This window comes from Mustela nigripes, chromosome 13 (genome assembly GCF_022355385.1).
Source record: "Mustela nigripes isolate SB6536 chromosome 13, MUSNIG.SB6536, whole genome shotgun sequence".
NCBI classification, from domain to species: Eukaryota; Metazoa; Chordata; class Mammalia; order Carnivora; family Mustelidae; genus Mustela; species Mustela nigripes.
The window spans coordinates 130,216,233-130,234,092 of NC_081569.1; the positions used below are offsets into that span (position 1 = coordinate 130,216,233).

Sequence of the window (17,860 nt, forward strand, 5' to 3'; positions counted from 1 at the left end):
TTCATAGGAGGAAGTCAACAGATAGTGTGCAAAACCGATTAATCAAGAAAATAGGCACATTATTGAGAAATATGGAAATGCATACCAGAAGGATCATCTATCAGGAACTGAAGGCTGCCACTGGGGGCCATTAGGATGAAGAAGGGTAAGGCAGGATCCTGCTTGTTGCCTTACAGATCACTTAGTACATGATTTTTAAAACGTATTCAAATATTTAAATTAATATAAAATTAATTTTAAAAAGACGAAAAAGGAGACAAGTGGCTGCTTGGTGATCTGATATTATTAATGATGAATGACAGGAAGAGATATTATCAAAGGAAAAGGATCCTTCAGGAGGGAGCCTTACTGAAACAGACAAGAAGGCAAGAGAATCTGTGTGTTAGAAATAGTATCCAGGAGCTTTTAAAAGAATTGGGGAAAGTTCCTCAAGTATATATGATAGTTCATCATATTAAATTAACTATTAATTCATCATATTCATGATATTGAAATTTTAATTCAGTTAACACTTATTTTTCACAAAGCACAAAGATGTGATTCCTGTGCTCCAATGCTTAAGGTCCAGTGGAGAGACCAGAGCTACAAGTCTGCTGGAAGTTCTGTGAAAATTAAAAGATACAAGGAAAGTCATTTGTTCTTGTGAGTACAGTAGAGGAATAACAGGGAGACATTCAGCTTCCAAAGGCACAAAGCTCTAGAATAAGACTAAGAACATTCCAAGGAATGTTAGTGCATCTCAATCCAGATCCTTTCTGCTTCGGTATCCTTGAGGCATCATATGCCCACCCCGCCACAAAACTAGTTTCCACAAAGCTAGGCTGTCTAATCTCAGAAATCCAATTGTTTTGCTTCACTGCTACGTATTTATGAATTTAAGAAACACAAGATTCTTTTCAGGCAACTGCCAGAAACCACCCCCCTAGTGGGACAGAGAAGACCCCAGTAGGTTGACCAGAAAGAAAACAGGAAAGAACAGGAACTGGTGCTCCTATCATTCTCTGCAAGAGCAAAATGTTGAATTCTTATTGGAAACTGGACTTCAGGTAGATTATCTCTGAACACAGAGGGACTTTTTGTGGCAATCTTCCAAACTATACTGAAAGAAATAACTGCAATTGACTTCTCCTAACAGCTGCTGCAAAAATTGGAGTTTTTTAAAGGCCCCAGCAAGTATGCCTGCCCATAAACTGTTAAGTGCTTAGCAGGTAAGAGGTGCTAGTGCAGCACAAGGAGGGTTGGAAAGAGCCAAAAACAGAATATATTGTCATATTTTGTTAGAAAATTACAGCTGGTTGGGGCTTTGAGATCACGTGGTCTAGGCTTTCCCAAACTTTGGTCATCTGCATACCACTTTCACTTTATCCCCCTTACCATAAATTACTTAATGTTTTTCTTTACGTACATGATTCCTAGAAACCACAGGCTTCATATGTTGTTATATTTTTCTAATACACACTAAAACTACTAAAATAAAAAATGGTTGCCAGCATGCCCCACCTTGAGAAACACTCATTTACAGACCAAGGGGCATAACATCGACAGAGTGGTAGATTTATTCATGAGACACAGATCTAACTGTCCAAATACACCTGTGAAATACCCCTAAACTTACCAGGCAAGTGTCTCACAGTCTTTTTACAACCTAGTTTTTCTGCAGCGGGAATGTTAACCAAAAATACACTCCTTCACCTTTAAGGTGTTTAGACTCCGGATGGGGAGAAAAAGGATTGCAAACTTAATTATGTTTCATGTATTTACTAAGAAGTATATCAGAACTGAGCTAATCTTGAGAAAGTAGAGACCATTATAGGAGTTGTAACAAATCCTAATTGTGGGAGGTGGCAGAGTACATTACAAAGAACAAGGAACTCTCTCCCAAGCGTGAAGTGCTGCATCATTTTTCTCTTTATATTTTTCAAATCTTTTAAATTTTCTGAGCATTTATTAACTTTCATAATCAATAGAACATATATATATATATTTTTAATATTTTACTTATTTATTTCTGAGAGAGAGAGCGTGAGCACATGCAGACAGAATGGCAGGAAGAGACAGTGAGAGAAGCAGGCTCCCTGTTGAGGAAGGAGCCCGATGTGGGACTCGATCCCAGGAGGCTGGGATCATGACCTGAGCCGAAAGCAGCTGCTTAACCAACTGAGCCACCCAGGCGTCCCGAACATATATTTTTTAAGTCTAGATTTTGCAGTCATTCTGACCCAGATTTATATGCTGACTCCATCGTTTTTTTTTTTTTTTTAAGATTTATTTACTTATTTTAGAGAGAGTGTGTGTGCACAACCCGGGGAAGGGGCAGAGGGAAAGAGAGAACCCTCAAACTCCCCACTGAGCACAGAGCCTGATGCGGGCCTGGGGCCAGATGTGGGAGCCCAATGTGGGGCTTGGGGGGCTTGATTCCAGGACCCTAAGATCATGACCTGAGCCAAAATGAAGAGTTGATGCTTAACTAACACTTCACCGACTGAGCCACCCAGGCACCCCATATGTGCTGACTCTGCCATTTATTATTATTTTTTAAAGATTTTATATATTTATTTGACAGAGAGAGACACAGCGAGAAAGGGAACACAGCAAGGGGAGTGGGAGAGGAAGAAGCAGACTTCCTGCTGAGCAGGGAGCCTGATCCCAGGACCCCAGGATCATGACCTGAGCCAAAGCCAGATGCTTAATGACTAAGCCACCCAGGCGCCCCGACTCTGCCATTTAAAGCTGTTTGTGATCTCAAGCAAGTTAAACTCTCTGAGACTTGACTTTTGAATTGATAAAATAGGAGACAACAAAACCTTCACAGGATTCTGGTGAGGATCTTAACGAAAAGCTCCTGTCACAGTGACTGGCACACAGTAGTAATCAATAAATGTTAATTCTCACTTTCTCCCTCTATGACACATGAATTTTTTCTAAAGAAAACCGATATGACATCCCTTTACAATGATCCCCACTCAAAGTCAAATCCATAAGGCCCTTGCCTTGTTACCTTGACTGAGGCCGATCCCTTCCAGTTCAAGTACTGCTCTAGTTCTGTGCCCTTGGCCCGGGCCCTGGAAGAGTCAAACACTTTCCTCTTGGAACCCTGCATCCTGCTGCAGACATTGGAGTGTCTCTCCAGCCTGAGCAAGAGAAACTTGCGTCCGCAGTGGCTACATTCGCCAAGTTCGGGCTCTTCAGTGGAACAGCTGGGAAGCGAGGAGTCTGGGGACCTGGACAAACTCGGATTGCTGGTGAACCCCTGCCAAGCACTGCCAGGCCCTTCTGAAGACTGAGAACACTCTTTTGATGGCTCTGAGACTAGGTCTCGGATTTTGTTATTGCTTGCCACCAGTCTTTCCCTTTTGAGTTTCTGTATTCCATAATCAGAGAGCTGAAATGGACTAGTATTTTCTTGAGACCGTCCCCAAATTTCATCCTCTCCCTTGGCTCTACTGAAGACCTCCTCAGACCCGAATTCTGGGGAGAAGGCAGGTCTGTATGCCGTGTTGCTATTACCTTTAACTCTCCTCCTGGGGAGTGTCATTCTCTGTAGCTCTCTTTTTTCATTTTCCTTAACCTGTTCCTTTTCTTTCTGGATTCTTCTGAGTTCCTCCTCTGTCTTCTTCAGCTTTTCCCTTAGGAGGGTCTCTTTTCTTCGAATTTCCTCCTGTAAGCTCTCCCCTGCAGCTTCTAGTCTTTGGATCTGCACCCATTCAGCTCTGTTGGAGTTTGCCAGGGCCCTCTCCTCCTGTGTGGCAGCAATAGCACGAACCACAGATGAATGCACCCAGTTCCTTGAACCAAAGCTGCTGTATGGAAACTCTCTTGGCTCAGGGGGTCTTGGAGAAACATTCTGGTCCCCATCAATGCCAGCCTCCCCAGTACTATGAGACTTCCTATGGAACACGGGTTTCAGTGGGTATGCCCGGTCTACTCCAACTCGCTTCTTTGTGAAGGATATGAATTCCTGATTATGTGTTTGGGGATACCAGGACTGAGGGCTTGATGAGTAAAATAAACCCTTTGCTTGGCCCTGGGGATTGCTTCTTAAATCTTGCTGGCTGATTCCAACACAGTGGGGATAGGAGCAGTTCCGGACTTTCGTGCAGGTGTTCCATTTGGAGTGAGTGTAGATATTATCCAGTGTCAACTCTTTGTTGCTCAAAAGTTTCTGCTGGAAATTGTTCCTCGGGTGCCCAATGGAGGACCGCTGAGAAGAGTCACCTTTTTCACAGGGCTCTTGCTTCGTGGAGAGGAGCCCTGGAGCTTCTCTCTTATTATATGGAAGCATAACGCCCACAGGCAGAGATGGTGCCAACTGGAGGCCAGCCATTCAGGGACTGGACTGAAGCCTAGGGGAGATTTAAGCCAGATATATGTGAGGAATTTGTCTGAGGTTCCTCCCCGCTGCTAAAATAAAAGTGTTTCTCCATGTGTCCTACCTACCTATTCTCTTGAACTTTTTAGAGACAGAGGTGCTGGGTCTGCCAGAGCTTTCCTTCAATAAGCATTTGGTGAACGCTCATTATTTCCTGTGGGTGCTGATTAGGTCCTGAGGATAGAGAAACGAATGTGACACGGGTGTTCCTGCCACCTAGCTTTATTCCAGTACCAGCCTCTGCCATTCACAGTGATGCTCCTGCCATACACAGGGCACTCCCTAGTTGGGGGGAAGATTTACTGGGAAGAGCTACTGGATCGAAAATCAGGTTTTAGGCCTGTGACACAGGACAAGCAACTTTCCGTTGCTGTCTCGTTTCTTCACCAGTAAACTGAAGTTCCGCTCAGACTGGCATTTAGGGACCTTAGGAGTCTGAGTCCAGCCCTACTGTTTCACAGGTGAGCAAACTGCGGCCCAGAGGTCAGGGCCTGGCACAGAGAGCTCTCCAGCGTCCCTCCTGCTGGAAGCGTGCCTGAGTCCAAAGAACCCAGAGGCTGCCCAAGGCCTGCAGCAGGTGCCTGATGTCAAACCCTCAGCTGAGAAGTCCCGGCGACGCGGACTGCGAAGGGTCTGTAAGCTGAGACGCGGAGGCCACCTGGCCTGGCCGCCGCAGCTTTTAGATCCGGGACGCTGAAGTCACGCACCGTCCTAAAGGGTCAGCCGGGGGCGCCCCCACTGGGGACTCCGCTTTGAGAACAAGCCCTCGCTCTTCTATCCATGGGACCCTGGGGAGGTCGAGGCGCTGACCCCATGTTTGCCCTCCCCTTCCGCGTACCTGAGGCTCTGGAGCACCGTTCCTGCTCAGGGAAAACCCCAGCACTTAGCTTCCCAGACCAGACCAACCCCATGCCAACCGCTCGCCGCGCAGGCGCTCTCTGAGGGCCTCTGTTTTTCTCGTTGCCTGGAGACGGAGCGCGTGCGCGCCCAGCCCCTTCTCCGGCTGCGAACGCCGCCCGTGAAGCGCGCGCAGGCGCAGGCCGCACGCGGACCTGAGGCGCCCGCGAGGGGGGTGTGGTCACTTTGAGTGTCACTTGACCCGGTGTCCCGCCAACTCTGCAGCTCGGTCCCGCCCTGCCCTTGGGGAACGGGAGAGGGGGCGGGAGAGGCTTTCTGGGGCTTCATCAAAGAACTTGTATTTTTCTGAGAACGATGCTCCCAGACCCTGGGGTGTGCCCTTCTCTGGCAAAAGTCGGAGCCCCTAGATGTGCGTCGGAGTCATCCTGCCGCCGGATTCCGGTGTCCGCCCGCTTAGCGGGAGTGGGCCTGCTGATAGCCTTTCTTAGCTCGCTCGGCTGCGTGGTACGGGCCCCAGGTACGGCTGTCCCTCCGTGCTTTTTCCTAGCCAATAGTTTGGAGCTTGCGGTCAGATTTTAGCAACTTGGCTGGGTTTTGCTACTCAGTATCTTTCCGAAGTAGTTTTTGTAGCCAATCTAATTATTTTGATATAATGTTTTTCTCTCACGTGATAACTCTGGCCGTCTCTTCGTGGGGCCCAAGAGTGACTCAGCCAAGTGTAATGATAATAAAGTTAACTACTAGATTGAAAATAATCAGTATAAACTGGTTTCAACACGAAATAATATTCTATAAATTGTAAACATTAGAAGAGAGCTTATTTGTCTTCATGCTTTAATTCATTTGTGTAAGCTTTTTGGAACAGGCGGTTTACTTTTTTTCCTGTAACTATCCAGAAGATTCATGCACATGGGAAATAAAGTGGACAGCAGTAGTCAGTGTTAATGCTTCAACATGTCATTATTACAGTTTTACATGTTACAGAGAAATTCCTTGGTGGGCCCTACAGGGCAGTCCTTTTATTCCTTGTTTTCTTTCCCAGCTGACTCGACTGCCTTCTCTATATACCCACCACTCTCAAGGTCCTAATTATCTCAGCATCTGGCGGGCCTGTCATCAGCTCCTGCAGCTCCCCTCCAGTCTGGCTGAATTTCCCAGAATGCCTCGCTCCATCTTGAATTCCTTCCCTCTTGTGTCTGAGGAAAAGGAGCCTCTCTCTTTCCAGGAGTTCTGTTGAATTAGTCTCTTTCCATATCCCCTAGGAATTCACTCCATCACTTTATCCCTCCATCTTGTTCACTTCAAGCTGCATCTATCTGCACACTCCTTCTCTTTGGTTTTAAAATATATTTGCCTTTCCCCTGCAAAACGGATTTTATTTCCTGTGACCTGCTGCCTCTCATCTTAGGGTCCCATTTATTTCTCCTCTTCTCCGCAAGCTTTCCTAATAGACAGCTGTGCATTTGTGGTCCCCATTCTCTCATCTGCTCCTCAGTGTCCCGTCCATTGTGGTCTGGCTTCCACCTCTTCCATTTTATTTAACTGCCAGACTGTTGATGGCTTCCCAGTGGCCAGAAACAAAAGCTGCTATTTCTTTAGCCTACTCATTTGCCATCACTGATTTTCCACTCCTGTCGAACTCTCTTCTCCCTTGCTCTCTCGTGCCTTCTTGGTTTCTTCTTTCATGTTTTTGCTCCATGTCTTCCAAGTCTTGGGCATTTATGTCTTTTTCTCAACTGCCCACCAAATTTAGGTGTTCGCCAAAGCCCTCTTATTTCTCATATACATACAGTCCCAGACATTCTCTTCCTTAACAGTTTCAACCAAAAGCTGAAATTTCAGGTCTCTCCTATGTTTAAATGATACTCAGCTTGGGCTCTCTCCCTAGTTACAGACTCGAATTTCTGGCTGCTTATTTAGCACCTTCACCAGAATGTTCCTCAGGAACCTCAGACTCAGTATGACAGAAGACAAATTCATGATCATCTCCCCCCAAAAGTTTTTATTTATTTATATGAGAGAGAGCGAGCACAAGTGGGTGGATGGGCAGAGGGAGAAACAGATTCCGCACTGGGCAGGGAGCCTGATGTGGGGCTTAGGGCTCGATCCCAGGACCCTGGGATCATGACCCAAGCCAAAGGCAGATGCCCAACCAACTGAACCACCCAAGTGCCCCTTGTCTGGTGTTCCCTTTCATGCTGAAAGCATCAGTCATCTTGCACTCGTCCCCCTCTTTGTCACCCGTTCTGTCTAATTAGTGAGCAGGCGCTCTTTAATGTACTTTGCAATGTCTCATATATGACTGGTCCTTTGCATTGCTACTGCCCTTGGTGAGCTCTTCCTCGCTTTTCTCACTCTCCTAACTGCTATTCTTGCCTTCGACATCTACTCCCTGAGCTCATTTTTTATGCTGCTGCCAGAGTAATTATCTTAAATACCTCTGAACCCATCATTCTTTCACCCAGGGGCTCCTTCTTTACTTCTACCTTTCAAGTTGAAACACATAATTTAACGTGGTATTTCAATCTGCCAGATTAGGTCCAGCCTGCCTTTCTAGCCCTGCCTCCCTCCCTAGAGTCTAACCCAGTGTATATCAACCCTGGCTGAGCTTTAGAACTCCCTGGAAAGCAACTTCTGGGGGTGAGATCTGGGCATTGGTATTTTTTTTAAAAGATTTTATTTATTTATTTGACAGACAGAGATCACAAGTAGGCAGAGAGGCAGGCAGAGAGAGAGAGAGAGAGGAGGAAGCAGACTCCCTGCCGAGCAGAGAGCAGAGCCCGACGCGGGGCTCGATCCCAGGACCCTGGGATCATGACCTGAGCCGAAGGCAGAGGCTTTAACCCACTGAGCCACCCAGGTGCCCCTGGGCATTGGTATTTTTAAAAGTGTGCAGCCAGGGTGGAGAACCCTTGGTCTAGCCACACCTGACTACTTGCACTTCCTCTTTCTTTCTTTCTTTCTTTCTTTCTTTCTTTCTTTCTTTCTTTCTTCCTTTCTTTCTCTCTCTCACTCTCTTCTTTTCTTTTTTCTCCTCTTCTTTTCTTTTCTTTCTTATTTATCTTTTTTATCTCTGTGGTGTTACCAGTGGTGGTACAGCGTAGCATTTATGGGAGTGCGTTCTGTACTCAGACTGCCTGGAAATAGATTCCAGCCCCATCACTTACTGGTTGTGGTTGTGTAACCTGAATGATGTCCTGCTTCCTCCAAGAACACTTTCCCAATCTTCTCAGTCAGAGTGAAACTTTTTCCTCCTTTGTGCTCTCAAGTATTTTCTGTTCTTGTTGAAGGACGGGGTTGAGTCATGATGAGCTCTTAATGGATGTTCATGGAATTGACTAACATGTTGTGTATTTTTTTTTTAAGATTTTATGTATTTATTTGACAGAGATCACAAGTAGGCAGAGAGGCAGGCAGAGAGAGAGAGGAAGAAGCAGACTCCCCGCTGAGCAGAGAGCCCAAAGCGGGGCTCGATCCCAGGACCCTGAGATCATGACCTGAGCCGAAGGCAGAGGCTTTAACCACTGAGCCACCCAGGCGCCCCATGTTGTGCATTTTATTGTCATTATGTGCATGCACATTTGTATCATACTAAATAAAACAGCCTTTGAGGACAAAGATTGTATCATTCATCTTTGTATAGCCTACAGTGTCCCATATGTAGTAAACAATAGTTTTTTTATTTTTAAAATTCTATCGAGAAACTCGTTTTTTCAGAAAGAATTTTCAGGGCACCTGGGTGGTACAGGTGGGTGGGTGTCTGACTCTTAGTTTCAGCTCAGGTCGCAATCTCAGGGTCATGAGATTGAGCCTGCTTGAGATTCTCTCTCCCTCTGCCCCTCTTGCCAGTGTTCTCTCTCTAAAATAAATAAAACATTAAAAATTAAAGATAAGGGACTCTTGATTTCAGCTCAAGTCAGGATCTCAGGGTTGTGAGATCAGGCCCCGCACTGGGCTCTGTGCAGGGCATGGAGCCTGCTTAAGATTCTCTCCCTCTCCCTCTGCCCACCTCCCTCTCTTAAGAAACAAAAAATAACAAATAAAAATGAATTTTAGAGAGGGCGCCTGAGTGGCTCAATCAGTTAAGCATCTGCCTTTGGCTCAGGTCATGATCCCAGGGTCCTGGGATTGAGTCCCACGTCAGGCTCCCTGCTCAGTGGGTAGTCTGCTTTCCCTTTCCCTCTCTCCCTACCCCCTGCTCCTGCCCTCTCTCTGTCTCGCTTTCTCAGATTAAAAAAAAAAAAAAAAGAAAGAAAGAAATCTTTTTAAAAAATGAATTTTAGGGGCGCCTGGGTGGCTCAGTGGGTTAAAGCCTCTGCCTTCAGTGCAGGTCATGATCCCAAAGTCCTGGGATCAGGCCCTGCATCGGGCTCTCTGATCAGCAGGGAGCCTGCTTCCCTTCCTCTCTCTCTCTGCCTGCCTCTCTGCCTAGTTGGGGTCTCTGTCTGTCAAATAAATAAATAAAATCTTTAAAAAAATGAATTTTAGAGAAAAAAATAACATAAGCCAGGCACTCTATTTAGCCGTCATTTTCAAATATTGCCAAGCATAACAACATTCAATCCAGCTTCCCACCCCACCCCCAGCCCACTCCAGTGCTAAGGTTATATGATTCTTCAGGATCTGGATCCTCACTTTTCAGTGAGGGAACAAGTGAAATGATTAATCTTTTTGGCTTCCATTGTAAATCCATCTCACCTCATGCAGTCTGCCCACCTAGAGTGTTCACATATGGAATCTTTTTAAAAAGATTTTATTTATGACAGAGAGATTGGGAGAGCAGAAACACAAGTATGGGGAAGTGGGAGAGGGAGAAGCAGGCTCCCCGCTGAGCAGGGAGCCCAATGAGGGGCTCGATCCCAGAATGCTGGGATCATGACGTTATGACCTGAGTCGAAGGCAGATGCTTGACTGACTTGGCCATCCAGGTGCCCCTCACATATGGAGTCTTATGTTATGAAGAGATGTGATGTATACAGGCAATTCAAAGAAGTACAATAAATACCACAGTTTTCCTTCATACATTCTTAATCATAAGGGTAGCTGGATACTGATGCCTGCAAGGTCTATACTTTTAACAATCATCCACAACTCCCTTGACAATTTCATTTTCTCAAAAGAAACTCATGCATTTTCGTCATTTGTCTTTGATTGACTGATTCAGCTGTGATTCTGGAGCCAAGGATTACTTTGCTTGTGCTTGTAATCAATTGATTTAGATAAGCATTATTTAGAGTTTTCTCTAAGTAAGGCAGCTTCCAGAAACACAGAAGGAGGAATAACCTCCTCTGGGGCTTCCTATTCACTTAATTCCTTGCTACTAATTCCAGAATGGGGAATGGCCCCAAATTTGAAGAGAACAGAAAGAAAAAGTCAGAGCAGAACAGTATAGGCATACCTCAGACACTTTGTGGACTCTGTCCCAGTCACTGCAATAAAGCGAATATTGCAATAAAGTGAGTAAAATAGAAACACAACTTTTATTGGCACTGGTTTCCCCATATGCATTTGTAGTATGTCTGAAAAAAGTACATACCTTTTTTAATGAATGTACCTACCTTAATTTAAAAGATACTTAGCTAAAAAAAAAAAAAAATGCTAACCATTATCTGAGCTTTCAGTGAGTTGTAATCTGATCCTAGGCCATATCAAATATAATAATGATGAAAAAGTTTGAAATACTGTGCGGATTACCACAGTGCAATTCAGAGACGCACCGTGAGCAAATGCTCTTGGAAAAAATGGTGCTGTTAGGCTTAATTCAGGTTTATAAAACTTAAATTTGTAAAAAACAACAACATACCAAACAACAAGAACAAAACAAAAAACGTATCTGTGAAGTGCAGTAAAATGCAGTAAGACGGTATGCCTGTCTGTGTCCTATTTATTTTTGTATTTAATGTTTATCGCCTGTCTCCCACCTCCTGAATTTAAGTCCCTCCAGGCCAGTGACCCTTTTCGTCCACTGATGTAGGTCAACTACCTAGAACTGCCCCTGGCATACTGAAGGCTTTCAGTTAATATTTACTGAGTGAATTTATTTCAAGTCCTTCTTCATCGACGCCTTTCTCCTCACGAAAAAAAAAAGTGAGGAAAAAACATACTTAGTGACAGAGATGGGGCGAGGCCTGGGTCTGTAGAATCAGAGCGGAGACTGGACAGAGAGATGCCCAGCTTGGGGCTGGCGGCTTCTCTCAAGACAACCGCGTTTGGAAATCTCACCTTCTGGGCGGGCTCTGGGCCGAGCGCTTCATTTCTGATTGGTCAGCAGAGTTGATGGGCATGAGAGGCAGCGAAGGGGGAGCCGCTGTATAGGCTTCCGGGCGCCGAGGTTACCGGGCGGTGGGAACCGTTGGCGACTCGGTCGCGGGAGTAGTCCCCGGCGCCCGAGAGGAGGACGAGGAGGGTGAGCGTGGGATAGGGCCCCGTAGCGCGTCCGTAGTTTGATACCCCTAAAATGTTAGTAGAAGGGGATTGTGGTGGCCTATGGAAGCTGGGTCCCTGGGAAGAGAAAGAGATGAAGAGGAAGCCCGATGGGGGATGGGCGTAGGGAGGCAATTGGATAAGCAGGTCATTACCCTATAGGGGGCCTCCGGGCACCTGCGACCCCAGGCTCCTTGGCCCAGGAGTCTTCTTACTGTTACTTCGCACCCCCGCGCTTGCACGTACCCGCTAGTGTGCTCTGGCGATGGAGAACCATCGTGTCAGGGAGAGGTTGCAGGGTTTACGGATGGAGAAGTGTGGGTCTGGTCCTTTCTTCCTCGGGATTTGGGGTCCTGGAATCGGATAACGAGGCCTTTACTTTTCTGCTTTTCTGGTCTCTGACAGGTGTGGGCTTGAACATGGCAGAGGGGGACACCCTGATATCAGTGGATTATGAAATTTTTGGGAAGGTCCAAGGGGTGTTTTTCCGCAAGTACACTCAGGTATGTGGCCTAGAGGCTTTGGGGACATACCAGGGTTACGTGTAGGGGAACAACAGACCATGTTCCTGATGAATGAGTGTGCACTGGGAGAAGCTGGCTCTTTGAGTAGCTGCATGGTGGTTTGTAGAGCAATGGGAATGAAAACGCTTTGGAGTGGATGAAAGACAAAATAAATGGCAGAATCAGGAGCTGTTATTATCATTCTTTTCGGACAGTGGTACCAGAGTACCTAGACACATATTAATGAGCTTTTCTGTTCCCAAGGGGAGTTGAAGGCTTCCCCAGTTCTCCCTGTTGTGGCCTCATCACCCAGATCACAATTCTTGTAGGAAAACGAACACTGATCAGATGGCATTTTTTAAATTAACATATAATGTATTATTTGCTTCAGGGGTACAAGTCTGTGAATCATCGGTCTTACACAATTCACAGCACTCACCATAGCACATACCCTCCCTAGTGTCCATAACCTAGCCATCCTGTCCCTCCCCTGTGACCCCGCAGCAACCCTCAGTTTGTTTCCTATGATTAAGAATCTCTGATAGTTTGTCTCCTTCTCTGATTTCATGTTGTTTTATTTTTCACTTGCTTCCCCTATACTTATCTATTTTGTTTCTTAAATTCCACATGTGAGTCATATGATAATTGTCTTTCTCTGATTGACTTATTCCTCTTAGCATAATACCCTCTAGTTCTATCCATGTCATTGCAAATGGCAGGATTTTGGTTTTTTCCCAATGGCTGTATAGTATTCCATTGTATATATATACCACATCATCTTTATCCATTCACCTGTTGAGAGACATCTAGGTTCTTTCCATAGTTTGGCTATTGTGGACATTGCTTCTATAAACATTTGGGTGCACGTGCCCCTTTGGATCACTACATTTGTATTTTTAGGGTAAATACCCAGTAGTGCGATTGCTGGGTCGTAGAGTAGCTCCATTTTCAACTTTTTGAGGAACCTCCATGCTATTTTCCAGAGTGGCTGCACCAGCTTGTGATGATCAGATGGCATTTAAAGATTTTATTTATTTACTTGAGAGAGAGCATGAGTGGGAGAGTGGGGGGCAGAGGGCGAAGGAGAAGCAGACTCCCTGCTGAGCAGAGAGCCTCACATAGGGCTCGAACCCAGGACCCTGGGACCATGACCTAAGCTGAAGGCAGATGCTTAACTGACTGAGCTACCCAGGTGCCCCAATCAGATACCATTTGGATGAATTCATGATATTTATTAAATTCATGTATTTGCTTCCTCTGTAGCTGCTGCATTTTCTTCAGACCTCTTTCATTTCTTCTTGCCCATTCCCCCACTTGATTCCTTTCTGTTCATTATGGCTCTGAAAGAAAAGTTAACTTTTCAAGCAAAAGCTTTTCTAATGAAAATACTTGATCTCTTCTAGGCTAAGTAATGGTAACACTGAACATGGAGTCTAGTGTTCCTATTAGAGTAACATGGTGTAATTGTGAGGATGAACAAACTGTTGACAGCCTGTACCTCTGCCTTAATGTCACTAATCTTCCCACAACATGCCCATGGAGTTGTAATCTCAGTTTTCCTTCTGTCTCTGTTAAGGGGATATCAGGCTGTTGCCTTCCCAATGTATGGCCAAAGATAATGAGTTAAGACTGCGGAACTTCCAAGTATCGCATTCCTGGTACTGTGGTACATAAAATTCAATCCTGAAATCTTTGAAATATGGATGTAACATGTCATTACCTCTTTTTTTCAATCACTTGCAAATCATTTCCTCCTGTACCATACATGAAGTGCTTATTGAAAGGAAATTGCTGAAAAGTTGTAGCAAGAGCTATGTTGGAGTTAGCTTTGGTACCAATTATGCAGGGTAAATTCCTGTAACTTAGTGAATGGGGGTGACAGCTTCAAAGAAAATTAAAGTTGTTGAGGGAAAAGGACCAGCCAATAGTATAGCTCATCTTTGTCTATTGTCCCCCTACCCCACAGTTCAGAGAGACAATCAAATAATGCAGACAACAAATACTGATTTGGAAAACTACAGGAAAATGCCATCTCTGGGTGCCTGGGTGGCTCAGTTGGTTGAGCATCTGCCTTCAGCTCAGGTCATGATTCCAGGGTTCTGGGAATGAGCCCCCCCATCTCCAGCCCATCAGGCTCTCTGATCAGTCTGATCAGTGGGGAGCCTGCTTCTCCCTCTCCCTCTGTCTGCTGCTCCCCCTGCTTGTGCTCTCTCTCTGTCTCTCTTTGTGTCAACTAAATTAGGAAAATCTTAAAAAAAAATAAAATGTCATCTCTTTTTCTTCTTAATTAGACTTATAACGTATTCCTTACTACTTACAGTCATTTAACCATATGTTCATTTTAACAGTCGTTTTCTTTTATGACAGTCTGTATGTTGATATCATCTCGCCTCTGAATTCAGTCCCATTAATCACTCATTCCTGGAATAAATGATGATAGAACTCAAAGGAACTTTTTTTTTTTTTAATGTATTTATTTGACAGAGAGAAATCACAAGTAGATGGAGAGGCAGGCAGAGAGAGAGAGAGGGAAGCAGGCTCCCTGCTGAGCAGAGAGCCCGATGCGGGACCCGATCCCAGGACCCTGAGATCATGACCTGAGCCGAAGGCAGCGGCTTAACCCACTGAGCTACCCAGGCAACCCTCAAAGGAACTTTTTAAAAAGTTGCCATATAATTGACATCCCATAAAATTCACCCTTTTAAATAAAAGTGTATAATTTTAATGGTGTTTAGTCTGTTCACAAAATTGTGCATTAATTCCAGAGCAAAAAGAAATCCCATCCCTCCCAGCCCCTGGCAATCACTAACTTCATTTCTGTCTCTATGGATTTGCCTATTCTGGACATTTAATGTAAATGGAATCATTTACAATTACAATTTAAATTACAATTTACAATCATTTACGAAGACCACACATTTGTGGTCTTTTGTGTTTGGCTTCTTTCACTTAATGTAATGTTTTCCAGGTTGGTCCATATCATAGCATGTGTCAGTAGAGTAGTTCCCCTTAACTGCAGGTAATATATTCTAAGACCCACGGTGGTGCCCAAAACTGGTTAGTACCAAACCGCATATATACTATGTTTTTTCCTATATAGACCTATGGATGATAAATTTTAATTTGTAAATTAGGTACCATAAGCGATTAACAGCAATAACTAATAAAATAGAAAAATTACAATATAATAAAAGCTATGTAACTGTGGTCTTTCTCTCAAAATATCTTATTGTACTATACTCACCCTTCTTGTGATAATGTGAGCTGATAAAATGTCTGTATATGAATTGAGGTGAATGATGTGGCCACTGTGAGGTAGCATTAGGCTACTTTTGTCCTTCTAATGACACTTCAGAAGGATGATCATCTTCTGAACTGCAGTTGACTGAGGGTAACCAAAACCAGGGAAAATTAAACCATGGATGGATAGAGACTACTGTACTTCATTCCTTTTTATGGCTGCATAATACTTCACTGTATAGATATACCAGAGTTTATATATCCATTCACCAACTCATGGACATCTAGGGTGCTTCCGCTTTTAGGCTATTATGTGAACACTTATGTATTTGTTTTTATGTAAACATTCTTTTCAATTCCCCTGGGTGTATATACCTAAGAGTAGATTGTTGGGTCACGTGGTAAAAGTTTATATATAACTTTTTGAGGAACTGTCAAACTATTTTCATTTATTTTGTATGTTTTCTTTTTTTTTTTTTAAGATTTTATTTATTTATTTGACAGACAGAGACACAAAGTGAGAGAGGGACACAAGCAGGGGGAGCGGGAAAGGGAAAAATAGCTTCTCGCCAAGCAGGGAGCCTGATGTGGGCCTCGATCCCAGGAGCCAGGGATCACGACCTGAGCTGAAGGCAGCCACTTATGGACTGAGCCACCCAGGCACCCTATATTTTCTATTTTCCTTTCATTTATATCTCCACTAATAATGTATGGGAATTTCAATTTCTCCAGGTCTTTGTCAACAACTGTTATTGTTTATCTTTATTAGAGCCACTATTATTCTAGTGAGTATGAAGTGTTATATCACTCTGGTTTTTGTTGTTTTATTTCATTTTAAGGTATTAATGAATTTTAGAAGATTGAAGTCATACAAAGCATGTTCTCCGTCCACAACGGAACTAAACTACAAATCATTAACAGAAAGACACTAGGAAATCTCCTATATCTGGAAACTGTGCAAAACACTTTCTTAAATTGTGGTAAAATATATATAATGCAAAATGTATCATTTTAGCCATTTTTAAGTGTACAGTTCAGTGACGTTAAGTACATTCACATCATTGTGCAACCATCACTACCATCCATCCACAGAACTCCTTCATCTTGCAAAACCAAAACTCTGTATCCCTTAAGCAATAATTCCTAATTCCCCCTTCCCCTCCCTAGCTCCTGGTAATAACAATTCTACTTTCTGTTTCTATGACTTTGACTACTCTAGGTACCTCATATAAGTGAAATCCTACAGTATTTGTCCTTTTGTGACTGGTTTATTTCACTAGCATGTATCTGATTTTCCTTGTTTTTCAAGGCTGAATAATATTCTGGTGTATGTAATATACCTGGTGTATGTGATTTTGTTTGCCTTTTAATAGTTAATGATGCTAAATATCTTTTCATGTGCTTATTGGCACATGAAAGAAAATAAAATATATCTTTTTTGAAGAAATGTCTGTTTAAATCATTTGCTATGAGTTATATCTTCTTATTATTGAATGGTAAAAATTTTTATATATTCAGGATACTAGTCCCGTATTACTTAAATGACTTGCATATATTTCTTTTTTTTTTTAATAAAGATTTTTATTTATTTATTTGACAGAGAGAGATCACAAGTAGGCAGAGAGGCAGGCAGAGAGAGGAAAGGAAGCAGGCTCCCTGCTGAGCAGAGAGCCCGATGGGGGGCTCGATCCCAGGACCCTGAGATCATGACCTGAGCTGAAGGCAGAGGCTTTAACCCACTGAGCCACTCAGGTGCCCCGACTTGCATATATTTCTTATGCAGGTTTTCTTTTTATTTTCTTGATGAAAACTTTGAAGCACAAAAGGTTTTAATATTGATGAAGTCTAATTTATTAATTCTTTTGTTGCTTGTGCTTTAGTGTTGTATCTAAGAAACCTTTGCCTAATCCAAGGTTTGGATAAACCCTGGGTGGCTCAGTGGGTTAAGCTGCTGCCTTCGGCCCAGGTCATGATCTCAGGGTCCTGGGATAGAGTCCCGCATCGGGCTCTCTGCTCAGCAGGGAGCCTGCTTCCTCCTCTCTCTCTGCCTACCTCTCTGCCTACTTGTGATCTCTCTCTGTCAAATAAATAAATAAAATCTTTAAAAAAAAAAAAAAAAACATGGTTTATGCCTATGTTTTCTTTTGAAAGTTTCTTCTAAGGATTCTATCACTTAAGCTCTTAGCTTTAGATGTTTTAATCCAGTTAGAGTCAATTTTTTATATTGTATGAGGTAGGTGGATTTTATTCTTTTGTATATGGAGATCCAGCTGTCCCAGGATCACTTGTTAAAAAGACTATTACTGGGGCGCCCGGGTGGCTCAGTGGGTTAAGCCGCTGCCTTCGGCTCAGGTCATGATCTCAGGGTCCTGGGATTGAGTCCCGCATCGGGCTCTCTGCTCAGCAGGGGGCCTGCTTCCCTCTCTCTCTCTCTGCCTGCCTCTCCATCTACTTGTGATTTCTCTCT

At 43.9% G+C, this 17,860-nt stretch overlaps 2 protein-coding genes across 4 annotated transcripts in view; one reads left to right on the forward strand and one right to left on the reverse strand.

The window, feature by feature from the left end:
* Nucleotides 1-5,325, reverse strand: part of ZC2HC1C (zinc finger C2HC-type containing 1C) — an 11,740-nt gene extending 6,415 nt beyond the window's left edge. Inside the window, exons 1-3 of one of the 2 annotated variants that reach the window (XM_059373717.1) lie at nucleotides 5,208-5,325; nucleotides 4,438-4,543; nucleotides 2,999-4,343 (exon numbers count right to left, since the gene is read on the reverse strand). In XM_059373717.1, coding sequence (XP_059229700.1) covers nucleotides 2,999-4,324 — 1,326 coding nt within the window. In that variant the 5' untranslated portion in view covers nucleotides 4,325-4,343; nucleotides 4,438-4,543; nucleotides 5,208-5,325. The remainder of the gene's footprint in view (nucleotides 1-2,998; nucleotides 4,344-4,437; nucleotides 4,544-5,207) is intronic. The other variant, XM_059373718.1, reaches the window with a different exon arrangement.
* Nucleotides 5,326-5,473: 148 nt separating this feature from the next.
* Nucleotides 5,474-17,860, forward strand: part of ACYP1 (acylphosphatase 1) — a 17,354-nt gene continuing 4,967 nt past the window's right edge. The window contains exons 1-2 of one of the 2 annotated variants that reach the window (XM_059373726.1): nucleotides 5,474-5,744; nucleotides 12,056-12,153. In XM_059373726.1, coding sequence (XP_059229709.1) covers nucleotides 5,582-5,744; nucleotides 12,056-12,153 — 261 coding nt within the window. In that variant the 5' untranslated portion in view covers nucleotides 5,474-5,581. Of the gene's footprint in view, nucleotides 5,745-11,532; nucleotides 11,634-12,055; nucleotides 12,154-17,860 lie in introns of those variants that run through there. The other variant, XM_059373727.1, reaches the window with a different exon arrangement.